Source organism: Saccopteryx leptura, chromosome 3 (genome assembly GCF_036850995.1).
Source record: "Saccopteryx leptura isolate mSacLep1 chromosome 3, mSacLep1_pri_phased_curated, whole genome shotgun sequence".
NCBI lineage: Eukaryota > Metazoa > Chordata > Mammalia > Chiroptera > Emballonuridae > Saccopteryx > Saccopteryx leptura.
In genome coordinates this window covers 252,878,170-252,896,027 of record NC_089505.1, presented here as the reverse complement: position 1 = coordinate 252,896,027, position 17,858 = coordinate 252,878,170, and the positions used below count along the sequence as shown (strand labels likewise).

The window sequence follows — 17,858 nt, the reverse complement described above, 5'->3', positions numbered from 1 at the left end:
TTAATTTTTTTAGATGGAATAATGATTACATAGTAAAATAGAGATGCATACCAACCTAGTTTGGAGTAAAATACAGTATCTGTAACATACCATGGAGGAAAAAAATTTAATGAAAAGCATGAGCTTTGGAGTCAAGCCAACTTGACTTTAAAATATCAAATCTAGGTACTCAGTTATTTAGCTAGGTACATCTATAGATCCTACGTGTCACTCACCTTAAATGATTGCTAAATGAGTTTAAATGAACTAATGTTTGTAAAATGCCTAGCAGAGTGCTGGACTGTAGAAGCTGCTCACTAAAGTATTATGGAAATACTTACATTACACCAGGCACTCAGATCAAAGGTTCCAAGAACTCAGATTCATGGTTACAAAGATGAATAAAACATACCCCTCATAGGAGATCTCATTTCAATGGGAAAGACACACATGGGAAAATCAGTTTTACTCTGTGATTATGAGGGCTAATGGGGATTATATGATATATAGAAGAAAGTACTCCCTCCCCTCCTCTACCCACCAACCCCTTGCAGAAAAATAGCACAAGGAGGATATTGTTATGAATAAATGTTAATAAAATAATTGTAGCTGCCTAAGCAATGACATCCAAAGAGTAGTATTTCTGATGTCTCCTTGCCACTCTGAAAACTCCTGACTCCACATTCGAACAGTACCTTCCTCTGAACTGATCACCCTTTGTATATACTCCTCATTACCCCTCATAATCACAGGGTAACTGATTTTCTCGTGTTTGTCTCTCTCACTGAAATGGGATCTCCTCCTGTAAGAAGACTACATTTCACTGATCTCTGTAACCTCGAATCTGAGTGCCTGGTATACTGTAAGCATTTCCATAAATACTTCTATCAATGAACAAACAATCACAAAAGGATGCCTTCATGCTGTGGGTCTGGACTCCCTGCTGAATATTCTGTAATCACTAACTTTGATCAAGGCCCAGATGGCACACTTGAAACGGAAAAGCTTCAGATAAATAAACTATGAACACAATAATTTTGAAAGACTTAGAAAACTTGGATGGATAAATCAAGCCAAGCGAGATGAAATGTAATAGGGTTAAAAGTAAAATCTAGCATTCAGATTTTAAAACAATAGTCATGAAGACTTAAAAAAAAATTACAAACCCAAAGCCATCAGGTCCAAACTACTAAGTAATTCAACTGAGACAGTAAATATAGTAAATTCAGGAACTTTTTTTATATCCTTGAATGGATTAATGATATTAGAAAGGCCATGAGTTCCTGAAGTCCAAAAGGGGCAGGAAAAAAAAAATCAGAGTCCAAATTAAGAGAGGAAAGTCCACACTGGCTGGACTATATATCTTTTATTTGATTTCAGGAATCACATTTTAATAAAAGGCACTTAAGAAATGCAAGAGTAACTCAAATTGTAAAAGTTAGGAAAACATGCTTTCAGAAAGGAATGACTGACTTCAGAAGTAGAAGTGATAAGATCAATCTAAAGGACAGGCTGGTGGCCCCAGCCAGTAGCTCAGTGATAGAACGTCAGGCGTATGAACGTCCTGGGTTCAATTCCAGGTCAGAGCACACAGAAGTAACCATCTGCTTCTCCCCCCACTCGCTCTCCCTCTCCCTCAGTCAGTGGTTCAATTAGTTCAAGTGTGGCCCCGGGCACTGAGGATAGCTCCATTGGAATGTATCACCCACAGGCACTAAAAATAGCTTGGTACTCAAAGCACTGGCCCCAGATGGGGTTGCTGGGTAGGTCCCAGTCAGCGCACATGTGGGAGGCTATCTCACTATCTCCCCTCGAGAGAGAGAGAGAGAGAGAGAGAGAGAGAGAGAGAGAGGAAAGGGAGGGAGGGAGGGAAGGGAAAAGGGGAAATGAAACGAAAGGGAAGGGAAGGAAAAGGAAAGGGAAAAGGAAAGAAAAGATAGGCTGGGCAGTGATTGCATCTTCCCACAACCAAATCAAAATTACAACTAAGTTACAGAACCACCATCATTCAGAACCACCTAAAATATAGCTGAACATAAGTCCTAAAACTAAGAGACTGAGAGGAGGGGCAGAGATGTAGAACAGGCTAGTCCCACACCCATGTGTGACAGATAAAAATCAGGAAGGTTCTCTCAGCTGTGGAGCTGTGGAGGTTCCCCCTGAGTGAGGGTTCCCAGTCCCTCAGCCAAGGCTTCCAATGCCAGAAAGAGAAGTCCACAGAACTTCTGGCTATAAAAACCAGCAGGGATTGTGGCTGAGTGAGAGACAGGGCTGCTGGAGTGAGTCCCAGGCAGTTCCTGTTAAAGGGCTTGAGCACGGACTTACTAGGACTCACTCCCTCTGAGCTCCAGCTCTGGAGCAGCAGCTCAAAACGCACCAGAGACATATGGGGAGGAACTGAATTGTCTGGCATCAAGACGAGTCAGAGCAGCTGCTTTCTGCCAGGCAAAAGTGCTGGTAGAGGCCACTGTAACTTTGCTGAGCTCTTGCCACCTAGGGCCAACAGGCAGGCACCATATCTGAGCCTCCATCAACCTGGCTCACTGTTCTCCCCACAAAAGCAATTCCCTCAGACCCCATTCCACTCAACTGGTGGGCCAAAGCTCTTTCCAGTGGCTTTCCATAAGAATGGCTCATGGTTCAGACTTTTCTAAAATTTCTCAAAATAAGCAGCACCTGACCTCAGTGTACCTCACACCACTCACCAAGTGGCTCCAGGCCTGGCAACAGCCTTGATTCACAGCTTGGCATCTCCTGGGCATCTCCAAGCCCAGCACAAGTATCAGCCATCTGCAGATCACTTCATAGCTCATGCTAGGTGGCCGAGGCAAAACACAGGTGGCGACTGACCTTGTCCTGCACCTCCTGGTAGTCAGCACACCCAGAAGACAGCTTCAGACCACAATGAAGCATCACCCAACCACCTCTACAAGCAACACACTCAAGGGGCAAATTCAACAGGCACCAGACCCCACTGAAGTAAGTCCTACTCTATAGGATGAGCCCCTACGTAGCTGATCCTCCATGGTAGTCAGTGGGTGCAGCCAGTCCTGTAGCCAATTGACCAAAGAGTAAATCCCTCCAATTGATGCGCCAACAGCAATCAAGGCTCAACTACAATAAGAGGGTGTACACTGCCCACATAGGTGGCTGCACCTGCAATGCCCAGCAAAGGTGAATGGGGAGGCTATGCCACTGGACCCTACAGGACACCTACTACATTAGGCCACTATACCAAGCCCAGGAGACATAGCAGCTCTACCTAATAAATAGAAACACAAGGAGGTGGCCAAAATGAGGAGACAAAGAAGCATGTCCCCAGTGAAAGAACAGAACAAAACTCAAAACAAAGAACTGAACATAATGGAGACAAGCTGTCTACACTGCTCACAAAAATTAGGGGATTAGGGAATGTGCAGATATTCCAGTACTTTCAGCCTTTTGCATAGTGCATTTTCACCAATGAAATAAACGCTGGTTCTGCATCTCATTTGTATAATCAAAAACTCCCCAAATTTTTATGAGCAGTATAGTATGCCAGATGCAGAGCTCAAAACACTGTGGTAGAGTGTCAGCCCAGCATGTGGAAGTCCAGGGTTGGATCCCCAGTCAGGGCACACAGGAGAAGCACCCATCTGCTTCTCCACCCTTCCCCCTCTCCTGTCTCTCTATCTGTTCCCCTCCCGTAGTCAAAGCTCTATTGGAGTCAAGTTGACCTGTGCACTGAGGATAGTTCCATGGCCTCCACCTCAGGTGCTAGAATGGTTCCGGTTGCAACGGACCAACAGCCCAGATGGGTGGAGCATCACCCCCTGGTGCACATGCCGGGTGGATCCAGGTTGGCCGCATGTGCCTCCCTACTTCTCCAGGAAAAAATACAAACAAAACAAAACACTGGTTATAAGGGCACTCAATGAACTTAGAACTTCAAAAGCATAAAAATGGATACGGAAGCCATAAGAACCAGTCAGAAATGAAGGATACACTAACTGAAACGAAGAATTTACAGGGAATCGATAGTAGAGTAGGTGAAACCGAGAATCAAATCAGCAATTGGGAACATAAGGAAGCAAAGTACACACAATCAGAATACGAAAAAGAAAAAAGAATCCCCCCCCCCCCCCAAATTAGGATAGTGTAAGGAACCTCTGAGACAACTTCAAGTATACCAACATTGGCATCATAGTGGTGCCAAAAGGAGAAAAAGAGAAAGCAAGAAATTGAAAACCTATTTGAAAAAATAACAGAAAACTTCCCTAACTTGGTAAAGGAAGTAAGACATACAAGTGCAGGAAGTGGAGTCCCAAACAAGGTGAACCCAAACAGGTCCACACCAAGACATTTCATAATTAAAATGCAAAAGGGTAAAGATAAAAAGAGAATCTTAAAAGCAGCAAGAAAAAAGCAGTTACCTACAAGGAAGCTCCCACAGGAATGTCAGCTGATTTCTCAACAGAAACTTTGCAGGCCAGAAGGGATTGGCAAGAAAAATTCAAAGTAATGAAAAACAAGGACCTACGACCAAGATTACTCTACCCACCAAACTATCATTTAGAACCAAAGGACATATAACCCTGGCTGGTTGGCTCAGCAGTACAGTGTTGGCCCAGTGTGGATGTCCCGGGTTTGATTCCCAGTCAGGGCACACAGGAGAAGTGACCATCTGCTCCCCCACCTCTCACCCTCCCTATCCTATCTCTCTCTCTTCCCCTCCTCCCGCATTCATGGTTTGATTGATTCCAGCAAGTTGGCCCTTGGCCTGAGAATGGTTTTGTGGCCTCCGACTCAGGTCTAAAAATAGCTCAGTTGCTGAGCAACAAAGTAATGCCCCAGATGGGCAGAGCATCATCCCATAGGGGGGCTTGCTGGGTGGATCCCAGTCAGGGTGCATGCAGGAGTCTGTCTCTCTGCCTCCCCTGCTCTCAATTAAAAAAATAAATAAATAAAATAAAATAATTGAAGGACATATAAAGAGCCTCCCAGACAAGAAAAAGCTAAAAGTTTTCATCACCTCCAAATGAATACTACACGAAATGTTAAAGAATCTTCTTTAAGAAAAAAGATAAAAAATCTGAATAAAGAAAACATAAACAATAAAATGGCAATCAATACATATCCTGTCAATAAATGACTCTAAAAAATCAAAATAGATGAATAAGTATTACAGAAATGAACTAAAAAATATAGATTTTGACAGTTGTGAAACGGGAGGGGGATTGAGAGGCTAGGTTAAAAGGTGAAGGGATTAAGAAGTACAACTTGGTAGCTACAGAACAGTCATGGCGATGTAATGTACAACAAAGGGGACGTGGTCAGTAATAGTCTAATAACTGTGTCAGATGGACACAAGATTTACCAGGATGACTACTTCAGTTATATAATGTCTAATCACTGGGTTGTACACCTGAAACTAACATAATATTGTATGTCAACTTTACCTGAAAAATGGAAAATGATTTTTAAAAAAGAAAGGTTAAAGAAAAAGAAAAGATAAAGGGCAGGCTGCCAACAGAATAGGAATCAATCTCATTCAGGCAGCTCCAAAAGGCAGGAGTAACAGCTAGAAGTTAAAGAAAACTGGCTTAAGCTCAATATAAAAAATTAACAATTAGAGGTTATTTGTAATTAGGAACTAGCTTCTTTGAAAAACTGACTTTCTAAAAATGTTCAAAGACAGGCATCAGATAAGGGAAATTCCTACCAAAAATGAAAGAAAGACTGAATGAGTGACTTATCAAGATCCTTTCCAGCCACAAGGAAGTATCACGTATGTAAATGTTCTTTCACAAATGTATGCTCAAATCTTAATGGAGACCAATGATCACACATAACATAATCATTTCACATCAGTAATTAGAGGCTTGGGCGCATCTTTCAGAAATACAGTGCCAAGTATAAAGGGCTACATATAATGGGAAAATGTCAGTGTGAAAAGTAATCTATCTGTTCACTGGTTTAAAGTATTTCAAGCTTTCTCAGATAACTAACTATACCCACCTTTATATGTCCTAATTTGGAGTATCAAGTGTGTTAACATATCACAACACACAATTCTTTTGTAATGCGCCTACTTCCCCTCATCAGAGTCATATAAGGAAAGGGAGCAAGTACAAAATACTATCTCTCTGAGGCATGTCACATCAGTAACAGTTGTATACAGTAGTCTCCCCTTACCCGCAATTTGTCTTCCTGAAGTTTCAGTTACTGGGAGACAACTGTAGTCCAAAACTTGACATGGAAATTCCAAGAATAATTCATAAGATTTAATTGCATGCCCTTCTGAGCAGTATGATAAAATCTCACGTCATCACACTAAATTCTACCCTGGATCTGAACTATCCCCTTTGTCCAGCATGTCTACCTCATCACATTGGTACTATATAGTCTCACATTATCACAAGAAGGGTGAGTACAGCATAATACTTTAAGGCCACATTCACATATCTTTTATTACAGTAGATTGTTAAAATCTTATGCCTTATTTATAAATTAAACTTTTTCATGGGTATATAAGGTCTACCGGAAAGTTCTGTCCGTTTTTGGGATAAAACAAAACACAATTTTTTTCTTACCATCAATAAACTTTATTAAATAATATAATTGCATTATTAATTTCTTGCCAGCGTGAGGGCAATTTGTATATCCCATTTTTGAAAAATGTTTTATCTTTTTATGCGAAAAATTGAACCAGTGCTTGTTTGATATCTTCTTCACTTTTGAATTTTTTGCCCTTCAAAAAATTTTGTAAGGACAAAAACAAGTGATAGTCAGAGGGTGCTAAGTCTGGGGAATATGGTGGATGCAAAAGACATGCTTCTGTAGCATTTCTTCCTTGTTGAAATTCATAAAAATTACAGTGGCTTAAATGAACTTTATCAGTAGCCATTGGGTACACACTATCGCTTCATATATAAGACTTACGTGAATCAACTTTTAGTTAATTTGCTACGTCAGTATGTATACATTAAGTGATAAAAATAGGCACACATGCACCAAATAAACATGTGCTTACGTGTCGAAACTTGTTGTGATAGAAACAGACAGAATTTTCCGGTAGACCTTATATATATACAAGTAAGAAAGAACACAGTATATGCAGGGTTCTGCACTATGTGTAGTTTCAGCCATCCCCAGGGAGTCTTGGAACACATGCCCCATGATAAGGGTGGACTATTATACTGCCCAAAAGTTTACAAAGGGCTTTCACACACATTTTCATATACACATACACAGAGCTACTAGCTTTGGTTCTCACATCTAACATGGGTTAGTAAATCAAGTATCTTCACATTCATTCTGGAGATAAGAAATTAAGTTTTAGGAAAAGGGCTGAAGAAAATTAAACCCATGATTCTCTAACTAGTAAATACTGGAATGAAGATATCAAATCCAAGTGTTCTGACTCCAAATACACAACTCCCAGTTCAGTGCATTATCAATTCCAGAAAAGAAGAGTCGCTGGCTCTCTACGTTACCTCATACTAACAGATAGCTCTAAAACATACCCAGAGATTAATATTTTTAAAGGTCATAGATATATCCACACTGGTAGTTCCAGACCCACACTAAAGTGATGATGATAGAACTACAATTGCCTATTTTTAATTTGGGGTTGGGGTTGTAAGGATAGATAAGCAGGTTAGGATGGCACAGAGACCAAAGAATTGACGAAAGCAGTGGGTCACTTGGTTCTGATAAAACTGTAGGCAAGTATGTACATAATTAAATCAGTATCTATTTTCTCAGCTATAAAACAAGTTCCTAACCATTAAAATTATGTTTATAAGAGTTGGCACACACTAATGAATACAAAGGAACTAAATAAACATGGTTGACGCTTGAATAATGCAGAAGTCAAGGGCCAACCATCAGCACAGTTGAAAATTTGAATATAACAAGTCTGCCCTCTACACATACACATGTGGATTCCCAACTGCCAGAGGATCTTTGGAAAATGTGGTTTGAAATGGCATGGGTCGCTAACCTGTGATGGCGCAGTGAGTGGGTAAGAATGGAATGCTAAGGTTGCCAGTTCAAAACCCTGGCCTTACCTGGTCAAGGCATGTGCAGGAAGCAATCAATATGAACAACTAAAGTGAAGCAATTACAAGTCGACACTTCTTGCTCCCTCTCTGTCTCTCCTCTACCCCCGCTAAAATTAATAAATAAAATCTTAAGAGAGAAAGAGAGATAAGAGCAGAGAAGAGAAAAAAACTGCATGGGTCAAAGGAATAACATTGGTCAACTGAAAAAATCGATGTGTAAGTGGACCTGCACAGCCACAACACACATTGTTCAAGGGTCAACTGTACTCAAGCCACATACGAAAGAACCTCTCCCTAGATTTCTTTTCATATTCCACAGTATTCAACACAGTAAAAGACATAACAAATATGCTCAACATACTTGTGCTATAAGACAAAGTAAAATTCAACCTACAGCCCACTGATACAAGCACAAAAAAAAGAACTAGAACCAAGCTTGACTTAAAATAATGTATTTCTCTGCTTCATGAGTAGAAAATTCAATGAGGAAGGTAGAGAAATAATTTTTAATCTGAACAATTTTTATTCTACTACTCTATCACAGATGCATAATTCTTAAGATACTTTAATTTTGTTAATATACTAAAAAATAATACATTCTGAATTTTTAACTTTATCAAAATAATTTCAAAGAAAACTTCTAGCCCAAAAATTACTTACTATTTGTAGTTTGATTGTTTTCCCATCTAACTCTATAGTTCTTATTTTGAAATCCACACCAATAGTGCTGATGTAGCTTTCTGTATATGTATCATCCTGATGGGAAAAAAAGTTAATGATTAAATTAATGTCAAATAGAGTAAGAAATAATGTTAATTTTAACATACAAAGTTGATACGGTTAAAAGGCATAACATGTTGAGAACTACTCCACCCTGCTCCAGTACTCAGTTCATGTTTTGATTACAAAGCACTATTTAACAGTATTTTTTTCTTAAGATTTTTTTCAACAGCTATTCTTTCTTTTTTCCACACATCTTGGCAAATCCTTTACATACATTATATAGAAAAAGGTTTTTATATTTTCAATAATTATGAATGATTTTCCTAATTACTAATTAGTAAAACTCTAGCTCCTCTCACCCCCAAATACAATTTACTCACCACAGAGTAAGGACCATGTCACTCTCCTCTTCTGGATTTTTTAGAAGCCAATTTTATTTCCTAGTTAAGACTTTTTCAAATTCTCCTAATATAAAATATACCCTTTTAAAATGTCCATATTCAGTGGTTTTAGTATATTCACACAGTTGTGCAACTATCACCATTATTTAACTCAGAACATTTTCAATACCCTGTGATGAAACCCTGTACCCAAGAGCAGTCACTGTCCATTTCCTTCTCTTTCCTAGACCCTGAAAACCACAAGTCTACTTTCTGTCTCTAAGGAATAACTTATTCTGGACATTTTATATGAAATCATATAATACGTGGCCTTTTGTGTCTGGCTTCTTTAACTCAGCAAAGTTTTACAGGTTCATCCATAGTATGCCTCAGTACTTCCTTTTTATGGATGAATTATACACATTGCATGGATATATCCATGCAAACGAAACGTGTTTTGTTCATCCATTCATCAGTTGATGGATATCTGGGTTGTTTCTACCTTTTGGGCTATTATAAATAATGCTGCTATGAACATTTCTGTACAAGCTTTTATGAGAAAATGTTTAACCTAATGTTAAACTTTAAAAATTAGACCTGTTTTTCTCAAGTATCTGTTAAGATGTTTTACTCAGAATAGAAACAAAACTCTTCATGTCTGTGAAAAGATATTATGGAGAGATCAGGCTGTCACCACCTAAACCCACTGAACAATCTTAGTAAGCACAAAGCACCACCTACTAAGTGCTTTGCCGACAAAGATGGGCCTAATCAGGGGTCTCAAACTCGCGGCCCCACTTCGTGGATTAGTCTGCGGGCCGCACAAAATTGTTCGGCGGGCCGCGAGTTTGAGACCCCTGGCCTAAATCTAATCAAACTTAAATCTATTACCAGTACCACTAACAAACAGAACTTTCTTTGATAATTAAAAGGTTCTATAATCTGAGCCAGTCATACAGTAGCCATTAGCCCCAAATGGCTAGTGAGAACAAGGAAATGAATTTTATTCAACTTTAATTAGTTTAAATTTAAATAGCTGCATGGGGCAAGTAGCTACTATAAGGATAGCAGAGTTCTAGAGGCTTACTTCCAATTACAGAAACATGAAGAATTTGAACATGTTTAAAGACACCACAAGGAAGCAAAGTAACAAATCTAAAATGCTGGACACTCTACAGCAGGGGTAGTCAACCTTTTTATACCTACCGCCCACTTTTGTATCTCTGTTGTAGTAAAATTTTCTAACCGCCCACCAGTTCCACAGTAATGGTGATTTATAAAGTAGGGAAGTAACTTTATAAAATTTATAAAGCAGACTTACAGCAAGTTAAAGCATCTAATAATAATTACTTACCAATACTTTATGTCGTATTTTTGCTAAGTTTGGCAGAATAAATCTTTATAAAACAACTTACTATAGTTAAATCTATCTTTTTATTTATACTTTGGTTGCTCCGCTACTGCCCACCATAAAAGCTGGAATGACCACTAGTGGGCAGTAGGGACCAGGTTGACTACCACTGCTCTACAGGAAAACTGCCCATTTCTGGAAAATGTAAATGACAAGGAAAACAAAATAAAAAAGAGAGATTAGAAAAACTCGAGATTAAGAGACTAAGCAGCAAAACCATGAAATGTAATGTGTGGACCACCTCTGAATCCTGATTCAAACCAACCATTAACACTAACACTTGAGATAATCAGGGAAATTTATTTTCTAAGTTAACAATGGCAATGTTATTTTATACGAAAATGTCCAGAAATTGGGAAATGCATACTGAAGTATGTAGGGAAAAATGTACTGAAGTACATACATTCATACTGAAATGGGGGGGGGAGGGGAATGACACTTCTGAGATCTGCATTATACCACTCAAAGATAAGGGGGGAGGATTAAATAAAGTCAGTGTGGGCAAGTCTTGATAATGCTCAATCTGATGAATACGTGGGATTCAAAAAATATTTTTCTAAAGAAAATTGTAAAATGTGAACAGAGGGAGGGAGTTCCAATTCTCATATACTCATCATGCTTATGCACACGTAGAATCACTGGGTAAAAGGATATATATTTAAAGCATGAATGCAATTTGGTAAAATGCTCATCATCATTATTCATTTTGAATTTTTAAATTTATTTTTAATTGCATGTCTAGTAAATGTCAGGCATTATAGAAAGTGGACACAGCCTGACCTGTGGTGGCGCAGTGGATAAAGCGTCAACCTGGAATGCTGAGGTCATCAGTTTGAAACCCTGGCCTTGCCCAGTCAAGGCACATACAGGAAGCAACTACTATAAGTTGATACTTCCCGCTCCCCCACCCATTCTCTCTCTCCTCTCTCTAAAATCAATAAAATATAATCTTAAATTAAAAAAATTTTTTAAAAAATGGACAGAGCCCAGACCAGGCAGTTCAGTTGGTGAAAGTGTCATTCTGATACACAAAGGTTGAGGATTCCATCCCCTTTCAGGGCACATGTGGGAATCAACCAATGAATGCACAACTAAGTGGAGCAATGAATGATTTTCTCTCTCTCTCTCTCTTTTCAATAAGTAAGAAAAGAAAAAACTGTTTGTAAACTGTTAACAAAAAAAGTAAATATAGAACAAAGTGAATACAATAAACATTCACTTAGCACTTCTGCATGCCAGGTGTTTTGCTAGAAACACCAATGCTTTGCTAGCATTCTTTTAAATCCCTAAATGATCCTTACTTGCATGACTCTAAGCCACTGCACATGCTTTCTCTTCTGTCCAAATTCTGTTATCTTTCTGCATACCCTTAATTCCACAGCCACTGGGACACATGACAATCTTTTATTCAATTTTGAGCCCAGGTTATACTAATTATCCAAATGTTCTCCAACTCCTTAGCCACTAGTTAAAAGAGATCCTTCCCTGGGGGTTGAAGGGCTGGGTGAAAAAAGTGAAGGGATTAAGCAAAGAAAAAGTAAATGTATGGACAAAAACAACAGTGTGGGGATTGTAGGAGGGACAGTGAGTGAGGTAAGTAGGCGACGGTAGAGGGTGAAGGGAAAACTACTTAGAGTAGTGAACCCACAATACAATAAACAGATAATGTGTTATAGAACTGTGCACTTGAAACTTGTGTAATCTTACTAACCAATGTCACCACAAAAATGCAATTAAAAAAAAAAAGAGCTCCTTCTCTAGTGCTCCCATAGCTTTATTATATCTTTACAATATCTTTCGTGCAGCATCTCTATTTTAGAGATCTAAAAATTAGTACTCGTATAAATGCTTCCAGGTGATTGTACTGTGTAGGTAGTACTAAAAACGTATAACTTCTATCAGTAGGCATCTCAGAGAGGATTTTCTTTGAAATACAAACATCTCATGCTATACTGCCACTTTCATCAAGAGATGCCAGATTCTTCCCACCTACTAGAATTGCTGATTTAATATTAAGAGTTAGTCTTAATTTTTTAATTTTCCAATTTACTAAAAATTAAGTAAAATCTAATTTTAAATCTTTAATTACAAATAAAATTGAACATTTTTTCATCTTTATTGGCAATTTGTATTTCTTCTTTTGTGAACTGCCCCCTCATGTATTTGACCATACTTAAATAAGGACAGACATGCTTTTTAAAATTTATTTATTTTATTTATTTTTTTTAGAGAGGAGAGAGAGAGAAAGAGGGAGGAGCAGGAAGCATCAATTCCCATATGTGCCTTGACCAGGCAGGCCCAGGGTTTGAACCAGCGACCTCAGCATTCCAGGTCGACACTTTATCCACTGTGCCACCACAGGTTAGGCAGACATCCTTTTCTTATTAATGTAAAAGTATGCTTTATATAATAAGAGTATCATCCCTTCTTCATATATTTTTTTTTGCTAGTACCATTTGTCTTCTAACATTTTCATGTTTGACATCAAGCTTTTTCTTTCCTAATTTTTTGTTAGAAAATAGTTTCATACATATTAAAGAATGTTTTATTCTTGTATTTCCATTTCTTTTTCATTTTTATTTTAAGTGAGAGGAGAGGAGCTAGTGAGACAGACTCCCACATGCACTCTGACCAGGATCCACCTGGCAACCCCCATCTGGGGCTGATGCTTGAGTACTGAGCTATTTTCAGCACCCACGGCTGAGGCGCTCAGAACAACCGGGCTATCCTCAGAGCCCAGGGCCACGCTCAAGCCAATTGAGTCACTGGCAGCAGGAAGAGAGGAGGGAGAGAAGGGAGAAAAGGAGGAGTTATAGAGAAGCAAATGGTCACTTCTCATATATGCCCTGTTCAGGAAGTGAACCCAGGAGGGATTTCTGTATGCCGGGCCGATGCTCTATCCACTGAGCAACCAGCCAGAGCCAGTATTTCCATGATTTCACTTTCAACTATGATATATAAAATAAAAGCTTTTAAAAAACATTCATTAATATCATCATTCATCTCATCAGAAAAGTCATATTTGGTATTTGTCAGGCTTACAATTGGTGAATTATAAATTTTCTAAAATTCTAATACTCCTTTGAAAGCTTAAATTTTATTGCAGGCAACAAATGCTGTCAGACACTTTCCCTGACATGACAATCTCAGTTCATTTGAGAAAATGTCTGCTAATACCCAATTCTATGTTAACTAAAGTTTGTCTATCAGTTGTTCTTTAAGTAAAAAAAAAGTTTTGCTTTTCTTTTCCGCTAGACAGATAAACTAACCCACTCTAGTAAGCAGTAAAACTGCTTTGTTGTGTATTCCTCATTTCTTTCTTTTTTTTTTTTTAATTTTTATTTTATTTATTCATTTTAGAAAGGAGAGAGGGAGAGAGGGAAAGAGAGAGAGAGAGAGAGAGAGAGAGAAGGAGGGAGGAGCAGGAAGCATCAACTCCCATATGTGCCTTGACCAGGCAAGCCCAGGGTTTCGAACCGGCGACCTCAGCATTTCCAGGTCGACGCTTTATCCACTGCACCACCACAGGTCAGGCCTATTCCTCATTTCTTCACAACATATTAAATAAGAATATTTGGTCCTGGCCAGTTGGCTCCATCATAGAACATCAGCTGGCATGTGGATGTCCCTCCCGGGTTTGATTCCCAATCAGGGCACATAGGAGAGGCGCTCACATGCTTCTCTACTCCTCCCCCTCTCACTTCTTTCTCTCTCTCTCTCATCTCCTCCCCAGTCCTGCAGTCAAGGCTCAATTAGAGCAAGTTGGCCCTGGGCACTGAGGATGGCTCCATGGCCTCAGTCGCTAAAATGGCTCTGGTTACAATGAAGCAAGGGCCCCAGATGGACAGAGCATCACTCTCTAGTGAGCTAGCTGTGTGGATCCCAATTGGGCACATGTAGGAATCTGTCTCTGCCTCTCCTCTCCTCGTTTATAAATAAATAAATAAATAAAAGAAAGGGAAAGGGAAAGGGAAAGGGAAAGGAAAGGAAAGGAAAGGAAAGGAAAGGAAAGAAAAGAATGCTCAAGCCTGACCAGGCTGTGGCACAGTGGATTGAGCATCGGCCTGGGACACTGAAGACCGAGGTTTGAAACCTTGAGGTCACAGCCTTGAGTGAGGGCTCATCCGGCTTGAGCACAGGCTCAATGCCTTGAGTGTGAGATTATAGACATGATCCATGTTTGCTGACTTGATCTCAAAGTTAGACAGTTTGAAGCCCAAGGTCTTTGGCTTGAGCAAGGGGTCACTGACTGAGCTGGAACTTCCATGGTCAAGGCACTAAGAAAGCAATCAATGAACAACTAAGGTGCCACAACTATGAGTTGATGTTTCTCATCTCTCTCCCTTCCTGTCTTTCTGTCCTTGTCCATACCTCTCTGTTTTGCTCTTGCTAAAAAAAAAAAAAAAAAAAAAAAACTCAAGTACTCAAGGAACAAAATTTTTAAAAATCTTTTACTGTTTAATCAAAAACACTCAAATGAAAATGGTTTTTACCCCCTGTGGCTGAAGAGAGGTAAATACCATGACACTCTAAGTACAGTTTGGGGCTTAGTATAGCCTTGATATGGTGAGTTAAAGCACCAGAGGTTTTACCTTACCGGTGCTTTTGTGTCATCAGAGCAACTGTCAACAATGAAAAAAGCTAATGTCTTTCTTTTTAGTTCTAAGGAATTATTTACTTAGTAAATACTAACAGCTTAGTATTATTAGGATAATAGTTTTGATCTCATGGATGACCCCCTGAGAAGGTATTGATTAATCCTCGGGGGTCTTCAGTCCACACTCTGAGAAACAATGATCTAGACAGCGAGACGGAAAACATGCTAAATTTGAAAGCAGTTGATAAACACTAGGAAGGAGACTGAATTCTATTCATTAGGTTGAAAGACATTTATTTGTTTTTAAATTTCAGCATATAGAACACTATACCATTGTCCAAAAAAAAAAGTTTTATACCAGGCCTTTTTCTCTTTATTCTACTAAACTATTACTTGAACATTTATTTCCCATCAAGTCACTGTCAACACAAGCCAACTATTTTCCCTTTACTTCACTACCTATGTTGGAATACAACATCGTTTGATCTATCCCAAGACTATTACCTTGACTTTATAACCACACTTTCTTGAATTTCTTTTAAGAACAATAGCATTGCCAAAAAAAAAAAGAACAATAGCATTGCCCTGGCCGGGTAGCTCAGTTGGTTAGTGTTGATACGATAGGCCAACATTGTGGGTTCGATCCCCAGTGAGGGCACATACAAGAATCAACCAATGAATGCATAAGTAAGTGGAACGATGTTTCTCTCTTTCTCTTTCTCCCTCTAAAATCAATAAACTAAAACAAAAAAGGCAATGTCATTTCTTTTATTTAAGATTCCCAAGGTATCACAAGGTATCGCTAAGAATATATACTTGGGAGACTTTAATATATAAGTTCTGGAAGAATTAATTTATTGCAAATAAAACTGTTAAATCACCTGACCAGGTGATGGCACAGTGGATAGAGCGTCAGACTGGGACACGGAGGACCCCCGGGTTTGACACCCCGAGGTCACCAGCATGGGCATAGGCTTATCCAGCTTGAGTGTGGAATCACAGACATGACCCCATGGTCACTGGCTTGAGCCCAAAGGTTGGCTTGAAGCCCAAGGTTGCTAGCTTGAGCCTAAGGTCACTGGCTTGAGCAAGGGGTCACTCACTCTGCTGTACCCCCAAGTCAAGGCACATATGAGAAAGCAATAAATGAACAACTAAAGTGATGCAAACAAAGACCTGATGCTTCTCATCTCTCTTACTTCCTGCTTGTCTGTCCCTCTCTCTGTTTCTCTCGCTAAAACCAAAAACAAAAAACTGTTAAATCTTTTGTCTACCTAGAAAACATACACAGCATTAATTTCTTTACAGGCATTTGAATTTCAACTTACTGCAAACCTAAGAAGGAGGCAAGACTTTCCAACTCCAGAGTCTCCAATTAGAAGCAACTTGAATAAATAATCACTGCAAAAAGGAAAGAAAAATCACATTAATAAAAAGCATATTGTATTATAAATCCTGCAACAAAAATATAGCAAAAATAATAAACAGCTCACTGAGGAAGACTACAGCTCTTGAAAAGCCCATGGATAACTTAAAAAGAAGCCAAAATTGTATCAACAGCACGAGCCCTTTTGATGAATCACTGAACAGGGCAGAATTATTATAGTGCTGGCCAGACAGCTCAGTTGGTTAGAGCATCATCCCGAAGCACAAAGGGTTGCCAGTTCTACCCCTGTCAGAGCACATACAGGAGCAGATCAGTGTTCCTTTCTCCCCCCCTCCCAAATCAACACAATAAACATTAAAAAAAATTATTATAAAAGATAGGCAATGTCACCAATGAACTGAGATCTGTGAACTACTTCCAAGGAAAGAATGAAAGAAAATATAGTTATATGCTTTCTTGGAGAACCCATGAAACTATACCAGATAAATCCCACTCCCTTTGAACTATTAGAACAGAGAAAGTTAACTTTCCACTGCCTCCTAATTCCAAGATCAAATTATTTCATAGTCATCTCCAAGGGGCTTTTATGATCCTTTTTTAACATCCACCTGGATAGTCTCCCTTTAAAAAAAAGGATCATTTAACTTTGGTAAGCCTGTATTATAAATATTTTAAACTGAAAATGTGGTAAAAAATCAAAGGCTGTTTATGCAAATGTACAACTTGACCAACATTCTAAGCTTATATAAAACTTGACCAACATTCTAAGCTTATATAAAAGCATTCTTCATAAAATTCTGAAAGCTAGGCCATGTTTATGTACTTTTACCATTGCCAGGCCTGACTCATAGACCACTCTTCGGGATTCCTTCATGGAGCAGGGTTCCTTCATGTACCTGAAGGCCGACTATCTGCCCATGGTCTCCAAAGGAATCCCTCATAAATCCTTCCTAATTCTGACCAATTCTAAGCAATTTCAAAAATCCAGAATTTATAGTTTATTATTTTAGTAGACACAGTTTCCATTTTGTTCATGATTTTATTTTTAAAAAATGCTACCTAAGTAAGCTGAAACCCAAATATCACTCACAATTTAAATTTCAATTATCATATTTACATGTAAGCAAATGAAAAGTTTTAGCAGTGATCATCTTGTGAATATTCATCAACTGTTACCCAGGTTTACAGTGATATGTATTACTTAAAAACATATCTTTTTGGTTATACCAAGTTTACATTGTACACTTGTCCCTAGCAGCAAAATAAATATCACAGAAGGAGCTTTTAACCAAGTCATTAAGGAGATTGAAGCTCAAGATGAACTAAATAACTAACA

The 17,858-nt window shown here is 38.8% G+C and overlaps 2 protein-coding genes across 2 annotated transcripts in view; one reads left to right on the top strand and one right to left on the bottom strand.

Annotated features, from left to right (window-relative positions):
* Positions 1-16,462, top strand: part of CEP68 (centrosomal protein 68) — a 49,325-nt gene extending 32,863 nt beyond the window's left edge. The window contains exon 8 of the mRNA XM_066378138.1: positions 16,444-16,462. The gene's annotated coding sequence lies outside the window, so the exon portion shown is untranslated. The remainder of the gene's footprint in view (positions 1-16,443) is intronic.
* Positions 1-17,858, bottom strand: part of RAB1A (RAB1A, member RAS oncogene family) — a 56,233-nt gene that overhangs the window by 4,123 nt on the left and 34,252 nt on the right. The window contains exons 2-3 of the mRNA XM_066378141.1: positions 16,464-16,536; positions 8,685-8,780 (exon numbers count right to left, since the gene is read on the bottom strand). Coding sequence (XP_066234238.1) covers positions 8,685-8,780; positions 16,464-16,536 — 169 coding nt within the window. The remainder of the gene's footprint in view (positions 1-8,684; positions 8,781-16,463; positions 16,537-17,858) is intronic.